Consider the following 16,662-nt stretch of genomic DNA (forward strand, 5'->3'; position numbering starts at 1 on the left):
TTGAGGCAAAAACCCCATGCATGTGCACCAAGTTTGGAACTTTACGTATAAAATGGACATTAGGAGGCCAGATCTATGGTTTTGACGTGTTAAGACCTATTTAAATCGACTGTATAGTAAGGGTCAAGAAGGGACTCGACGAGTTGTTCTTGGAACTCGGCGAGTCGGTGTGTAATGACCACTAAATCCTTTCTGTGGTTGGACCAGTGGTTCGGGAAGGAAGTCCCGTAAATGTTTAGACTCATAAAGGGACCTGAGAATCATGGGACTCGACGAGTGTATGAACAGACTCGGCGAGTCCAAGGCAATCTCCCAACCTTTGAAGATGGACTCGACGTGTTGTTCATACAACTCGGCGAGTCATAGACTGGACACGTTCTTATGAGGGAGATGAACTCGCCGAGTTGAAGGAAGAACTCGGCGAGTCGGATGAAGATGGTCCCGATGGTTTGAATGAAGGAGAACTCAACGAGTTATCGCAAGACTCGACGAGTGGTATCGGGGTTGGATCGGGTTAGTGGAGCATGGACTCGACGAGTTGGTAGACCAACTCGGCGAGTTAGGTCAACTGGGTGTTGACTTTGACCAATGTTGACTTTGCCTGGTTTTGGTATTGACCCTGGTTGGGTTGTATGTTCGGTTTGATGACTTGAAGGTTGCCGTGTAGGGATTGAGGAGTCGAGGATATCCGACCTTCACACCGAGGACAGTTCAGACACTACACGACATCGAGGTGTGTTACCTTCCAGTAGAAGTGGGTCTAAGGCACCAAGGTCGGCCCACTAGTTATTGTTAGTTGGGACGATTATCTTTGTGATAATTGTCTGGTCTGTTATTGTTGGATATGTGAGTATGCTAGATTGCTGGATATGTGAGTATGCTAGTTTGCTAGTTACTATGTTATGTGAGATAGTATCGCTAGATTGCTGGCTATTCCACCACGTCAGGGCTCTGTCCGCGAAGGTGCAGATAGCAAATTTAACTTTGCTCCCTTCCAGACAGGAGCAGATCTCGAAGATCGACTCCGTCTTCTCAAACCATTGTGAGAGGGCAATGATTCCGCCAGTCCCGTTAAAGGTCTTGGGCTTGCAGTTGGTGAAGTCCTTATACGAGCACTCTCTAGAGCGCACCGGAGCATCACCTTGAATGGAATGAACAATTGTTCCACTCCCGCTAGTACCACTAGCACTGAACTGAGCTAGGGCTGCCGTAACATCCACATTTACTGCAGCTTGGATAGCTGCTGGATTGTATTGTGGAGGAGGTGGTGGTTGTTGTGTTGGAGTTATCGTAGTAGTGCGCCTGTTCGATCTACGAGGAGGCATCTTGTAACTATAAGATCACAAAGATGAAGATATCGGTAAGAATTCAATAGTGAGTACAATGAGAGTGAACCATGGACTAACTCACCATATCCCAACAAATAGATGAGAGTATGATTGTAATATAGATCTAACATTAGAAGGGTGAAAGCATTTGGATAACAGTTTCCCATGAGATTAGATATTTGTCACTAATATTGGCATTAAAGATGTAACGAGTTCGGGAAAAATGACCTAAGAGTAGGTCTTAAATCAAACCAGAATAAGAAAATTTGACAGAACAAAGACCGAACGGACTGAAAGTCCAAGGTTTTAAGATAAACAGGAAATTTATACTAGAGTCTATACATAGACCTAATTATATCCAAAATACAAAGTAGAGTAGACTCTACTTGCGACGAGAATCGGTCGGACGAGCCTTTGGTTCTACCTGTTGACGTTCCATTTCCCGCATACGCCTTTCGAACATTGCCTGATGTGCTTGAAGTTCCCTGACTTCAGCTTGGGTTGTAGTAAGTTCTCTCTGAAGGGTCTCATTGTGGGCCAGAGTCCTTCCATGAGCAGCTTCTAGATGGCGAATGCGGCCTGTATTGACTCCCGCATTGGCATCAACCTCCATGACTCGGTTGATAGCTGCCCTACCCTGCTCGTCATTTCCAGCAATCCTGCGAACTAGAATAGGCAGGACTCTGTCCGCTGAGCCTCCCTCGCTCAGGTTGTAGAAGCTTATGTCTCCGTTGTAAGGTATGGGTTGACCCTGTTCCTGACTCCATCTTCCCAAGTTCTCCGCCCACAGAGGCGTCGGGCCTTGAAAAGCCGGACGAGGGTTAGGATTTGGGATTGGAGGTACCAGGGGTAGATCATTGACTTCTGGCTCGGAGTCAGAATCCTCCGGGAAGTCTTCTGCGAAGTCATCGCCTAACGGAATTGCATGATTCTCTTCTGGCTCTGCATCGAGCCATCCACCATTACCTTGGTTGGGGAAGTACGGGTCACCGTGGGGATGGAATTCAGCCATGATATCTACGCGAGAATAGGGGTAAAAGAGATAGTTAATAGACGTACTACTTAAGATAATTATAAGATGATCCTTGCCAGTTACTCCAATATTTACGTAGTGCATACCAGTCATATGTAACCAAAACAGGATAGACCTTCGAATAAGTGATCCTAACTCTAAGTCCACAACCAAACAAGGAACATGAAATAAAGCAAAGATCACAGATTCTAAGTCTATGACATCTTAGTTACATATAACCTTAGTGTATCCACTCAGTAACTATTGACATACTAGTAAAGACCTTTTTAGTTTGCACATAAGTAATTATAGTAACACAAAATACTCCTATAGTATTTTAAGTTTATGTTTTGTTCTAAAGTTTTCATTGTAGTAGTGTTGGTAAGTTTGTAGACTTGCTGCAACACCACAACCATTGCTAGGCACATGCTAACCACATCTCGGAAAGATATAGTTGATCAGGCTATATCACTCCCAGATCTGATCATATGTCCCCAAGCCTACTTGTACTGTCCAACAATCGCAATACTTTTGTTCTGTTCTAGTATGACACTGATCCTAGTGTGAATTCTTGTAAGTATACTTTTAGTTAAATATTTTATTATTTAAAACTATAAACTCTTGGTCAGAGTATTTTAATCCCGTTGCGTTTATAGTTGTATATCTTTTATGGGTTGATATACTCAACTCACTATAAACAAAGCTCTGATACCAATCTGTCACACCCCCAAACCAGAACGGCGGAAACCTTCAGGGGCGGAGGACGTCATGTACAACATCATAACAATGCACAATAGTAAACAAGCAACAACATCATCCATTGCATTAATAATATAATTCAATACAAGTGTGTTCTGTGTAGTTTGAAAGACACCAAAATATGAATCAAAAATAAAAGACGAGTCTTGAACGAGCTCCGTCTTCTCAAAACCTGGTCATCGGTACCTGTCTACTGGTGACCTGAGAATACAAGTTATTTTGAAATAGTAGATCAACATTAAAGCTGGTGAGTTCATAAGTATTTTAGTGTCAATGTTTGCATAAGTTTAATGAAAATGTTTGTAAGTGTTTGATGTAAAGTTTGTAAATGTTTGATGTAAATGTTTGTATACTTCCTAGAAAATCCTATATTTTCTACTAAAGTAGTCTTCTACCAAGATGCAACTGTTTTGTATGTTTATCCTTTTGTAAAAGTGTTTTTCCCCAAGTGTGACTATTATTACCAAAATATAGTTTACATTACCGTTTATGTGAGAAGATCACAATATGAATGTAATGGGAAGATAAAGATGTACTGTAGTATTGTATATAAGTAACTACCAATGTACTAACTACCTTAAACCAGTTTGTTTAATTAAGGTAAAATGTGATGAGATTATAACCATAATTGATTGACTAGTAAACACGACGATCAAAGACGTCGAAATGATATGACATTCGTCACCCGTAGACCTGTAGGTCCCACTGTAGCTAGCAGCAAGGTGTAGGATGGTCAATCCCGTATAGATCTATACACAAACTCACGCTCTCCCTCCAGGAGACTCTGGTTACAAAACGTGACACAACAGTATATTGTCGTGCCATGAAGTAGTGGCTTACATTAATGTTATAGTATTCTTGTATTTGTATAGTATGTTCTCTCTGTTCTAATGTATAGTAAGTTCTCTCTGTTCTAGTGTATAGTATGTTCTTTCTGTTTCTCATTATAGTATGTTCTATATGTTCTAGTGTATAGTATGTTATTTCTGTTTCTCATTATAGTATGTTTGAACTGACTCATGTATGAACTGACTCTTGTAAGTTTCATTGTTCTACAAATAGTGAGTAGTAATCCTCTAAACTATAAATATTATAGTTTACTAGTAAATGTTGTTTGAATGACCGATCATGTTTGTACACCTTTGCTAACCAAAGGTATTGAGCTGATGTAAGAACTTTTATATCTATACACATATACATAATATATAACTAAGATTCAAACGACACTCGGACAAACAACCGGTACCCTAAGTCCACAACCAAACAAGGAACATGAAATAAGGCGAGTTATCAGTCCTAAGCCTTTTCAACCTTATTTATATAACTATATCTATATAGACATCATTTTGACAATATATAAGTTTAAAAGAGTTTGATAAAGAGTTTAGCATATAAAAGAGTTTATAAAAATGAGTTGAAGCAGTTTGTTTGATAACACAGTTTGAAGTATAAGAAAATTCACTTGCTTGGTAGTTATTAATCACATGTGATTGATATAATAACTATAATGTTTTCTACTTGTATTCCCCTCATAAAAGCATTTAAAATCATTTAAAAGATAAGTTAAGAGGTATGAACTCACCTGTAGTGAGTGATTCGAATGAAATATCGATATAGGATGTTAAGTGTCAAGTGAAGTCTTGAGCACAACGAATCCTATTAAGCATATAACGACACATATATGGATATAATTAGTGTATATAACAACTAATCATGAATTGGAACCACCTTAGGGACTAGGAAACACTTGGAAAGAAGTGTTACAATCACATATGATTGTTCTAAAGGGGTTTACGGCCACACACAAGGGTGTGTTTACGGCCTTGGTTGTTCACGACCATGGTGTTTACGGCCATGGTGTGTTCACGGTCAAAGATGTTCACGGCCAATGATGTTCACGGCCTCATGAAGTTCACGGCCAATGATGTTCTTGATAGGGGTTTACGGCCAAAGGAGATGATATATCCGTAAACTCTTATTGTTCTTGGAGAAATGGTTGATTTCTAGGGTGTATTTCAAGAGCTTCTAAAGGATAACTAGTATATGGAAGGATACTTACGTTTTTGAAGCTTAAAGGGGGTTCACGACCCAAAGAACTAGTGGGTGTTCTTGGTGTTCTTGATGATCTAACCCCAAAAGATGAATTCACAGATGAAATCAAGGGACTTTACTAGATTATGAAAGGTATCAACTAATAAAGGGAAGAATCACTTACAAATTTGTCGGAAAATAGAAGTGATCTTGATGATACTTGAGAGAGAAATGAGTGTTCTTGAATTGGAAGTGTGAAAAGTGATGAAAAGTGAAGGAATATCATACTTAGGGAAGGAGTTCACGGCCAGCCAAGAGATTACGGCCGTAATCTCTAGTTTACGGCCGTAAACTCCAAGTGATGGAGTTTTATGGCTTGAAAGCTGCACAATGAACTCTCATAGATACATCCTAACACTTAAACCTTGAATGTACTAGACTTAGAACACCCAAACAGACTCTAAACAATGCTAAAAGATAGCAGATACAAGTCTGACTTTTGATTGAATTGAATGACTTTACAAGATAGAAATTTCGGGTTGTCACAGAGTTTCTTGTCCAAAATCGACGAGTTAACCTTTAGAATGAAGATTATCTTTCCTTAATTGACCTTCTAGATTCCGGGTGTTACAACACGTTTTTTTATCGAGCATGAAACCAATGAATTTTTCTTAACTTTTTGTTATAAGGTATTGATATAATATTTCTAAAACCTTGATATGGTTTATATAAGTCTATAATTATTGATTTCTTTTCTTATGTATACAACGTTATTGTCTTAAGTCACACCTTAAAAAGCGTCATGACTCGTAAAAATTTGAAGCTTAACTAGTCGTCACATCACGTCTCACACCACTTAGAACATTGATCCGACTTGTATTCGATGTTAGTTTTCACTTTGAAAATTGCATTCTTAAACATGTATTCGGTGATCTTTACTTAAAGAACACGTATTGTGATTTGTGAGCTTCAAAAACCAAGAAACTAGCTTACGTAAATTGAGAGTTTTCAAAGTTAAATAGGGTTAATTTTAGGATATTTTAGTATAGCGAAATTGAGTAATCTAACCCATATAAATGAAGTATTTTGAAAAAATAGCCAACATTTTATAAAATTTGTAAAATGGCCATTATCTCAAGAACAAAGCATTTTAGAGAGACGTCCGGGATAGCGTAGTAGGATTCCAGAATAGTGTTTCGGAACAGTTTTTATATATACATATATATCTTTTAAAAATTTAATCATTTTATGTGTGTTGTGTTGTTGTTATTATTATTATTATTATTATTTGTTTATTTATGGTTTTATATGGTTTTCAAATTATAAGTTGTTTTTCGCATTTCAAACATGTTCTTCGTATTTCGAAGCAGTTCCTCACATTCCGGACATTCCAGACATGTTCCAAAATTGATTTTTTTGAGTTATGGAATACCAAATTCCAATGTATAATAGCCTAAGACAATAACTAAACCAGTTTTGGGTCACTCCTATCTCTAAATTAAACATCTACAAGAGGTCCGGAGCGTGTTCTTCGTGTTTTGGACCTGTTATTGTTATTCATGTTCTGGACTATCTAAATTACATCAATAATCTTAAAATCAATATTAAAAGAGTAGGAGTCAAGGGATTACCCATAAAACGACCAAATCATCGAGATTGTGTTACATATCTTCTTTGGTTCTTAAGTCCGAAATGTATAGAATGTGTCATAATGTGTCGGTATGGGTTTGTAGTTTGTGCTCTGGAATGTACCGGGATAAAATATGTAATAAGGTTTTGTAGATTGTGCTCCGGAATATGTCGGAGCATTCCAAAATGGGTCGGGATGGGTCCAACGTCCGGAATGATGTCCATAATGGCTCATTCCGGATTAGATGATTATTTTGCAAAAACAGATTTATAGTGGTTATTTTTTCTTTTAAAATAAACATAAAAAATTATTAGATTACTCAATTCCCCTTTAGTATATATGTTTTTACTTAATTACCTGTCTCCAATATTTGCACTTAATATAACTTTTTGAGAATAACACAAAAAAATGTTTCACAAAAAATTTAACCATTTTGTAAAATTTGCCCTCTTCTATATATTTTTTTTGTTCTTGTGATTGTCAGCCAACTTTATAACAATTGATAAATTCAAATTGAAATAATTAAGTGTACGGATGTATTACTGTAGATTGTAGAAAGTAGAAACAGTATGGGTCCTATTGCTTAAATGGTCATCAATAGTGGTTGATGGTTGTAGAAAACTCACTGAATTTAATATTTTATACTGGAAAGTAAAATAAAACATTACTGGATGCTTAATAAAATATATTAATTAGTGAAAAATAATAAAAATTTAAATGTATTTAGCGGGTACAATTAGATACTATTGAATGAAGGAGATTAATAGAAAACACAAAATCAAAAAATAAAAAATAAAATAAAATAAAATAAAAGCACTTAATAAATAATAAATACTCCTATAATAAATAGGTGATACAAAATGCAAATAGGTCATCTCTTCCAATGAAAATAACCTTTGAACTCTTTTAAGGTTATTTCAAATAGTAATAAACTATAAAAAAAATAAAGATATTTTTGCAAACATTTTAAACGATAATTTTTTCTATCAACCACTTAGTATTTATTAAATGTGTATTTTACTTTTGTGTTATGTATAAATAACCCTCCATCATTCAATAATATTTAGTTTTACTCATGTAATTACATTTAAATTTCAATTCTTTATTGCATTCCACTAGTTAATCTAGCCCTTGTTTAATCGTTATCGCTTACGTTTTTATTCTTGTCCAATAGTTTGTAAGCCCATCTATATAAGGGCATAAGTTCTAAGTTTGGGATCATCGAATCCATTCACCTACAATCACTTTTAATAGAAAGATGTATGCTTTAAAGTTTTAGTTTTTGAGCTTTAGTACATTATTAAAGATTCAATAAGATTTCATTTATTAAAAATTAAATTTATTACAAACGTGTAGTTTTACTCATGTAATTACATTTAAATTTCAATTCTTTATTGCATTTCACCATTGTAGATGCTTTTAGGGTTGCCTGATAAAACAAAACTAAACCTGAATAGTTCAGAGAAGGTATGGTTCGACTTTATCAAACGCGTTGAATGGTTTCATGCAGAGGTTATCAAACAACCCCTTGTTGTGCATAGCAAAGATAACAAGTAAAATTATAAACCCTAAAATGTTACAAAGTGTTTCTTCAAAGTAGAATACCTAAACCAACAATTACAATGTGAAATACTATTAAAAAACGGCTCACATTTTGGTCTCAAGAAAGTAAGTTGAAGAAACGGCTAAACCATCGATGTCATAAGTGCGAACGAGTCTTTGTCTTTTTGTAGGGGATTCGGGTTCGACCCAACAAAATTCTAAATGAAAAGACTTGGCTTCACCCACTTGTTTTCCCACATCACATGGACACCCCATGTACATGCCTCCGGGTAATAATGTGATTTGATAGCCTCCATCATATTTCACCAAGTTACCCGACATGTTGCCTGTCCATCTCACATTCGTGGATACATTTTTCGCCTTGTATGTTGAAGTTTGATCCTGTTTACATTACAAAAATGATTTGTTACATTTTCAGTTTCGGTCCCTATGTTTAGAACTTTTTATCGGTTTTGGTCCCAAGAAGAATCGGTTTGCAATTTTGGTCCTTATGTTGATGTTTCATAATGATATAGCAAAATTACATAAGGACTTATGGTGCAAGGTTTTCAAACTACAGCGATCACCCATAGAGCTCTCATAAGGACCATCTGTGGTCTCTTTTGTAAACCACAGGGACCATTCATGTAATTTTGTGTAATGATATTTAAGCTTAACTATTCAGCTGTTAATTTATTTTGAATGACCATTTTACCATTGGAACAAAACTGAAAAAACTGTATACAATTTGGGCCCAATTCGTAATTTTCTCGTTATTTTATTATTAAACTATTTTCTAAATTTAATGTATTTTATTTTTAGTTATATATTATTAGATTTAAAATTTTATTGTTTTACATTTGAAGAATTGTTTTGCAATTTTGGTCCTGATGTGGTGATGCGGATGTTTCATAATGATATTGGTCCCTGGATCGTTAAACCTACCTACTCAAATTAAATTGTGTAAATGACCATTTTGCCCTTGGAACAAAACTGAAAAAAAAGAATACAATAGGGGCCAAATTTGTAATTTTCTCTTTATTTTATTATTAAACTATTTTCTATAACATATTTTATTTTTAATTATTATAAAATTACAAAGTGAGTTTTAAAATTATTTTACATTTAAAATGACCATTTTGGACCATATTTGTAATTTTCTCTTAATTTTAATTATCTTTTTTAACGGTTTCGGTCCCAAAAAGAATAGGTTTGAAATTTTCGTCAATATTTTAATGTTTCATAATGGCTTTCATCCCTAAATAGTTAAATTAAATCTAACTACTCAGCTGTTAATCTTTTTAAAATGACGATTTTGCCCTTTGGACCAAAACTGAAAACCGTATACGGGTATACCACAGGGACCAAATTTGTAAATTACTCTTAAATAAAACCATACTATTTTCTAAACTATAACATATTTTACATTCAAAATGACCATTTTGCCCTTGGTCAACCAAAACTTTTTTTTCTTTCTATATTGCATGTACTAATTCAAGAAAAAATAAACCTGGATTAGCTGACCCTTGTCATCAATTTCAAGTGATGTCACTGTGTCAGCTTCAGCATCAGTTGCACCATAAACACCACTACGCTTTGTTACAGAGTGACCTTTCCATGTTCCAAGATGCTGATTGATCCTGTTTTCTTTATCCTAATATATGAAAACAAAAAAAACAAACACAAGAATTCAAAAGAGAGTTCTTATTAGCTATTACTTGAAATTTGATAATAATAATAATAATAAAACCATAAAAAATACCTTAGATTCATCAAGAAAAGGAGGCGTAACCACTCCAACACCTTTTTGTTCAAGAAAGAGGATAAGCATCTCAACAATACCTTTCGGATCCATTATATGGAATGCTCTTGCTCTCAAATCTTTGTCTAGTGAATAAAGACAATTTTCACATACAATAGAAGGTAACTTAGAAGGAAGCTTCAGGTTTCTGCATATGGTAAATATAATAAAAGATAAGTTACAAGCGGATAAAATAAATTGTAACATTAATTTATACCATGAATACTCACTTGGGTGATGCTTCTCCAATGTCATCTTCACCTAACACTCCTTCTCTTAATACTGTTTCTAACATGCCTGCTGTCTGATACCTTAATGCAAATGCCTTCTCTTGGGGAAAGAAACCAATCTGTAGACTAATTACAGTGGATATATTTAGTAGGAGAAGATATCAAAAGTGTTGAACATTTCAAACTAGGTATTTGTTTTTGTTACACATTATCTAGATGCACAAATAAAAAAACCTGTTGATATTTTTCTGCAGTAAACATGTTGGTTTCTTTGATTTTGTACTCTGCCCATTCAGCTTCATGATCAGTTTTAGAAGCTGAGTAGCTTGATGAAGATGATTGTTTGATGTACAACCTGAATTTGACAATGGGAACCATGGTTAAGTGAGTAACACATAGCACACACAATGCTAGCTAACAAAGCATCCGATATGAATCAAACTAATCAACTCATCTTGAGCTTGAACTAGGTATGTTGCATTTCTGTATTAATTCCAAGATACAATTGTTCCAGAATCACAAATTTAACATTAATGTAATTTGAATAAATCAATTTGATTGAAGAAGAATCTTACGTCTGAATCAAACTAATCAACTCATCTTCACCATAAGATCCCGCGGATAGCCTGGTATCCACCTTATGCATCAACTTCCCCATTGAATCAAATTGCTGAACAAAGCACGACATAAACATCTAATTAATAACAAAACAACTTCAAAAACCAAAACAGATGATCCGAATTGTGATACCGACGTGAAAAGAACCGGTCCAGTTCCCCAAATTGAGTCTGATGAATCGCTTAAGAGCATCGATGCTCATCGATTCCTGATTTGTTTTTTGAGGATTATTATACGAAGTCGATGAAGGAGACGTTGCGTTGGTTAACAATGACGTTTTGTGAGGAATTGCTCGACGGTATGGTTTAGGGTTTATGAAAATTGAATTGACCGAATTACTACTGCTGCAAAAAGCACCAATCGGACAGAAGGCTGCCATTCGAGTAATCAATTGAGGCCAATTGAAATCTTTTGAGTTTTGGTGAAAGCTTAGTTCGTTGTGTTTGAAGTTATGTTGGAAGATGCATTTCCATACCACCAAGGCACCAATAGATTTGCAAATATCTTATCCACACTAAAATCTAAAATCTAGGGTCGTCCAAAACAGAACCCGGAAATCCAAATACCGACAGTATTGAAACCGAGAACCGAAATGGAACCCAAACTGTCGGGTTTCGTTTAAGTTTTTTATAAATGAGTTTTGGGTTCGGTTTTAGTACCTCAAACCGACCCAACCCGAGATTATTACATGTTTTTCAATAATATGCTATAATTTGCTTTTTATGTCAAAAGTAATATACATCAAATGCAAAAAGAGGTGGATTTTGGTACTAAATTATAAGGTTAATACTTTAAAAACCATTATTTATACATCTTCGTTTCGATTTAACCCCAACTTTATTTTTTGTTCTTCATTTGTCATTATATTTTGGAAAACGTTTCATTTTTGGACCCTTGACCAGTCACCAACAAGCCACGACGACGTGTCGGTTTTGCATTTTTCTCAGTTTGCATTTAGCCCCAACATTTACGTATAAGTTTCCATTTAGCCCCAATATTTTTTTTGTTCCTGGTTTGCCATTGTTTTTTAGAAAAACTTTCATTTTAGCCCTTGGCTGGTCATTAATAGGTATTTGCATTTCTTTCGTTTCTCAACAAATATGTCATTAGAAATATTTGGTTTCTTAACAAATATGTCATTAGAAATAATCAGTTGTTTTCTTTGGATAAGTTACAAATGAATTAACAATTTTAGATTAACATGTCATATTATTTATTAGATGTCATAGACTCAAGAAATACACTAGGTCTTTTTTCTTCATTTTAAAATATATGTGTACATTAAATTAAATACAACAAACACTGATAATACAAAAAAAAAAGAACCATTAACTTACCAGTTAACACGCCCCGTCCCTTAAAGAGAAGACACATTTTTTACTCTCTAGAAATATATGGTTTCTCAACAAATATGTCAGTAAAAATAACAAATTGTTTTTTAGATGAGTTACAAATGATTTAACAATTTTGATTAGCTTAAAGATTAGCATGCCATATTGTTTATTAGATGTTACAGACTCAAGACTTACACTAGGTATTTTTCCTTCATTTTAAAATACATGTGTAGATTAAAATACTTGTATGTATGTCCGGGATTTGGCTCTCGACATTGCAAGAAAAGAACGTGGGGGTAGCCCGTGGCACCTGTATGTAAGACTAGGATTTGACCCTCGGCATTGCAAGCAAAGACCATGGGGGTAGCCCATGACACTTGTATGTAAGACCGGGATTTGGCCCTCGACATTGCAAGGAAAGACCATGGGGGTAGCCCATGGCATTTGTATGTTTTGGTATGTGGTATTTTGGGGAACTCACTAAACTTTGTGCTTACAATTTTATGGTTATGTTTTCAGGTACTTCCGATTCGAAAGGGAAGAGCCCGACTTGATCGCACCGTATCGACCCATGTTTTTGCCTTATGATAATTTTGGGATTGTACTCTGATAACTGTTTTCTTATGAAATACGTTTGAATAGTTAGAAAAAAAGATAATGGATGTTTGGCTAAAAGATAACTAGTGTTTTGACCGAATTAAAAATGAAATTTTTACCTCGTAATTTTTGGGATGTTACAATCATGTTGTGACAAAACCCATCAAAGTTAATTAGGGAAAACCAAAAAGGGTGTCACGTCGTGAAAACTAGTTATCTCAGCTCAATAGATTCAACTCTCAACCCATTAAGCCATTCACCTAATCTTTCCAAAAAGCCTCCTATCGTCCAATAACACCTAAAGGTCGATGTTTTTTTTAGCCATGCTTGCTCATTGTGAGTCTAAGGCTCCAACTAGGTCAAACATGAATTAAAATCACCAAAGATCACATGCATGGGTCCAATACACATTCAAATTCCAGATCTGAACCATATGATATACAAAAGACCCCAAGGATCCATAAAGTTGCCAACTTTATGGAATCCTACCATTCCAACTATCTCATAATTATAGAAAATGGGACAAAACCTTAGATGTGACAACCTAGCATAAGAAAATTTAGATCTTGGACACTTAATTACAAGGGTCCAGAAATCCACAAAATGAAGTCCCAAGCTAGCCAAGATGCACACAATGCTACACAAGTCTTCTTCTTCCTTCAAAATCAATCAAAGGCACCAAAATGAGCTCAACAATGGAGGAGAGGGGTTGGGGTTTTCTTCTGCAGGTTTGGAAGTGATGGAGGATGAGGGTGAAGGAAACCCTAGCCCCTCATTTCTTTTAAATAGGGTCCAAGTCCCAAATCAGGGTTTTTCATTTGATCAGGTGTCACGTCGTGACACTCAATTGACCCTACCCGCATAACGCGGTCATGTAATGACGTGATGGTGCTTTCCTCATGTCGTGACCCCCCCCCCCTTCAAAATTCATATTTTACTTAAAATCTCATACTCGAGGATCTGGATGTGACACATATATCGTTGAAAATAGGGGACTGACCAAGAACATTATGGTCGTTGTTAGACCCTGCAAGTCCAAAGAACGAATTTCTTATCCACAAATCCTGAGATGCAACAGCTTCTAGTATTATAGTCAGCTACCATGTATCACCTCGAGTAAATTGACCGTGCCACGTAGTTGGACATCTTTCCCACATGACATGCGTACAATCAATACTACAAATCAATCCTGGAAATCCATGTCTCTCTTCATGTGCCAAATATAATCTCTCAATATCACGTGCAATAGGTTTGCGCAAATATTCTTCGTGATAAACCTGGTACACACATGCACAAAACTAATCTACACACTCAATTGTGGTCTGCTCAGATACTTTCAAGTACTTGTCAATGCGTTAAAGGCTATAATGTATCCTAAATTTTTAAGCGCATCTGCACAATTTGTAAACTACTAAATCTCATTCTACCTCTAGCATCGGGGTTTTTGCTTAAAAAATCATAACGAGCCTCTAAAGCATTGCTAATACGTAAAAATAATGTCTTATTCAGACGAAAACAACATTTGAATGCCGCATCATTATAAAGACAATTATCGGCAAAATAATCACATACCAATAATTCATGTGCGGCTTGACAATCTTGATTGACAACCGCTCTTGTACACACAACATTCGTATGTTCTTCATTATGTATGTGTTGCACAACATTGAAGAACATCGAGATAAATTCTCCGTCGTCGTCCGAATCAAAATTTGTAAAAAAAATCCATAAATATGATTTTTTTAGAGAGAAAAAAGAGATGAACGTTATGAAAATATGGTGTTTAAATCTTGTGTTTATATGGGTAAGGTTTATTTATTTAAAAAAATGATTTTGACTGTTGGAAACGGTCAAGGCTTCTGATTCGTGGTGGTCTTATGTCCTCCCAACACAACTCAAAACGAAAACGCTCGACCACGAACCAGCGGGATAGTGTACACGGTTGTGGTTCGTGGCCACGTCGACAACGAGCCATTCGTGACGATCGGTCTAAGGGTAAAAGAGTTTTAAATCTTGTTATATAAAATGGCGACACATTATTTTTTAACTAAAAGTGTTTTTTATTTGATTAATTTTTTTAAGTCTAAGGAATGTGTTTTCAGTACCTGCAATTCCCTTTTTATATATTCAATAAACGTGTTTTTCTATACATTACATAAATAAAGTTAAACTATATATATGTTTTATTTTTCATAAATATAACTAGAAATTTTATATTTTTTATAACTTTTTTTTTGATGTTTTGATAAGCTTTTTTGATATTTACTACTCAATAAAAGATTCTATAAAACTTTTTGAATAATCTAGAAAACATTGAGATATATCACGAGCAATAAAACAAGATATAATAGGCAAGTGTGATAACACGTTTCCAAAATCTAACACATTTGTAATGTATGCATATGCAATCCACTATTTATGTAATTTCTGAATTAATATCAGTAGCTATTTAACTATGAATAATTTGGTACCTGAAACTGTTGAATTCTTCATTGACGATTTCTTGTGAGAAGAAGCAATACACACATCACTTGCAATGGAAGAAGATACAGCATCGGAGGAGGAGGTTGATAAACATAAACAATTTCAACCACGTTAACAGCCACTTTCATGTCATTATTGTAGCAGTAATCTCCATTTGCAGTGGAGTAGTATGTCTTTGGTTGAGTGAGCTTAATCACGTCGCTTCCAAAACCTCCGGTAACGTTGAAGATGAGTCCTTCATCTGAACAGTTTGTGTAGCTCGTTTCATTCACCTCCAACACCGTGAACATCTCCTTGTTGTATACGAAATCTGCACCAGAGATTTAAACAGAAAATCAAAACAGATCGATTAATTGGAGGTGTTTTAGAAGAAGAGATCATGAATTATTGATGATATGTTACAAACCAGAACCAGAGAAAGAATAAAAAGGAAAACGCTATGCGTATACGAAGAACACTCAATGATTAGCGAATGAAATGCTAACGTTCAATGGATCATCACAGAGAAGAAAGTTATTTGAATGTGACGAAGACAGATCTATAGAAATTAAAACTGTTTGTAAATCAGAGAAACAGAAAGCTTACGGAGCCAGTCGCCGACGTAGAACGTCTGTTGAAGAGACCAATCAGTGTAGTTTTGATTCGGTTTCCACAATTCCTTCCCGCCGATCAGGTGACACACCGTACTTCTACAGCTCACGGATGTTAACATCGCTGCTGCCACCACCAGCAGAACCACCGTCTTCAGCCAAACGACGCCTCCTGATCTACTCATTGTTCCAGGAATCTTCTTCAAGCAACGATCACACACACTCTCTCACATACACTTATAACAGTATAACACACACAGAGAGATAATGAGAGTGACGGAGGTTATATATAGCCCCATAAAGTTCGGAAAAAGGGTCAAAATATATGGGTTACAAGGACCACCGGTTCAGGTTAGCGAGAGACGTGTAAAACAGACTTCACACTCAGGCCATGCAACCACCATTGTTTCTCTGGTACCACTGCATTATATTTTTGAATTATTATAATTATATGAAACATTATTCTTTTAGCTAGTAAATGTTTCAGAAATAAAATGAGTATTATTTTTTGTTTTTTCATCGATAAATTATCAATAGATGATCATATTATAAAGTATACGATACAAAATTAAAAATTGGCCATACATAATTAGTAAGTGGTCTCTTTAGTTTACAAAAAATCAATATCTCATATATACAACTTACCACGTTAAATATCTAGTAAAGTCATCAGCATAAGCAATGGTACCTAAGTGATCTCTCGTAT

General features: G+C 35.3%; 2 protein-coding genes across 2 annotated transcripts; both read right to left on the minus strand.

The window, feature by feature from the left end:
• Positions 1-8,298: 8,298 nt before the first annotated feature.
• On the minus strand, positions 8,299-11,444 carry LOC145109271 (glutamate NMDA receptor subunit epsilon-1, putative (DUF3598)). The gene is made up of 7 exons (XM_079046419.1): positions 11,088-11,444; positions 10,909-11,003; positions 10,568-10,688; positions 10,334-10,452; positions 10,065-10,251; positions 9,813-9,956; positions 8,299-8,704 (listed from the first exon to the last, which is right to left on the minus strand). The coding sequence occupies exons 1-7, from the start codon at positions 11,328-11,330 to the stop codon at positions 8,408-8,410; spliced, it is 1,206 nt and encodes a 401-aa protein (XP_078902545.1). The 5' UTR covers positions 11,331-11,444; the 3' UTR covers positions 8,299-8,407.
• A 3,808-nt stretch (positions 11,445-15,252) lies between these two features.
• On the minus strand, positions 15,253-16,297 carry LOC145169361 (early nodulin-like protein 19). The gene is made up of 2 exons (XM_079087937.1): positions 15,952-16,297; positions 15,253-15,676 (listed from the first exon to the last, which is right to left on the minus strand). The coding sequence occupies exons 1-2, from the start codon at positions 16,139-16,141 to the stop codon at positions 15,372-15,374; spliced, it is 495 nt and encodes a 164-aa protein (XP_078944063.1). The 5' UTR covers positions 16,142-16,297; the 3' UTR covers positions 15,253-15,371.
• Positions 16,298-16,662: the final 365 nt, after the last annotated feature.

This window comes from Lactuca virosa, chromosome 4 (assembly GCF_052849685.1).
Source record: "Lactuca virosa cultivar CGN04683 chromosome 4, Lactuca_virosa_CGN04683_v6, whole genome shotgun sequence".
Lineage (NCBI taxonomy): Eukaryota > Viridiplantae > Streptophyta > Magnoliopsida > Asterales > Asteraceae > Lactuca > Lactuca virosa.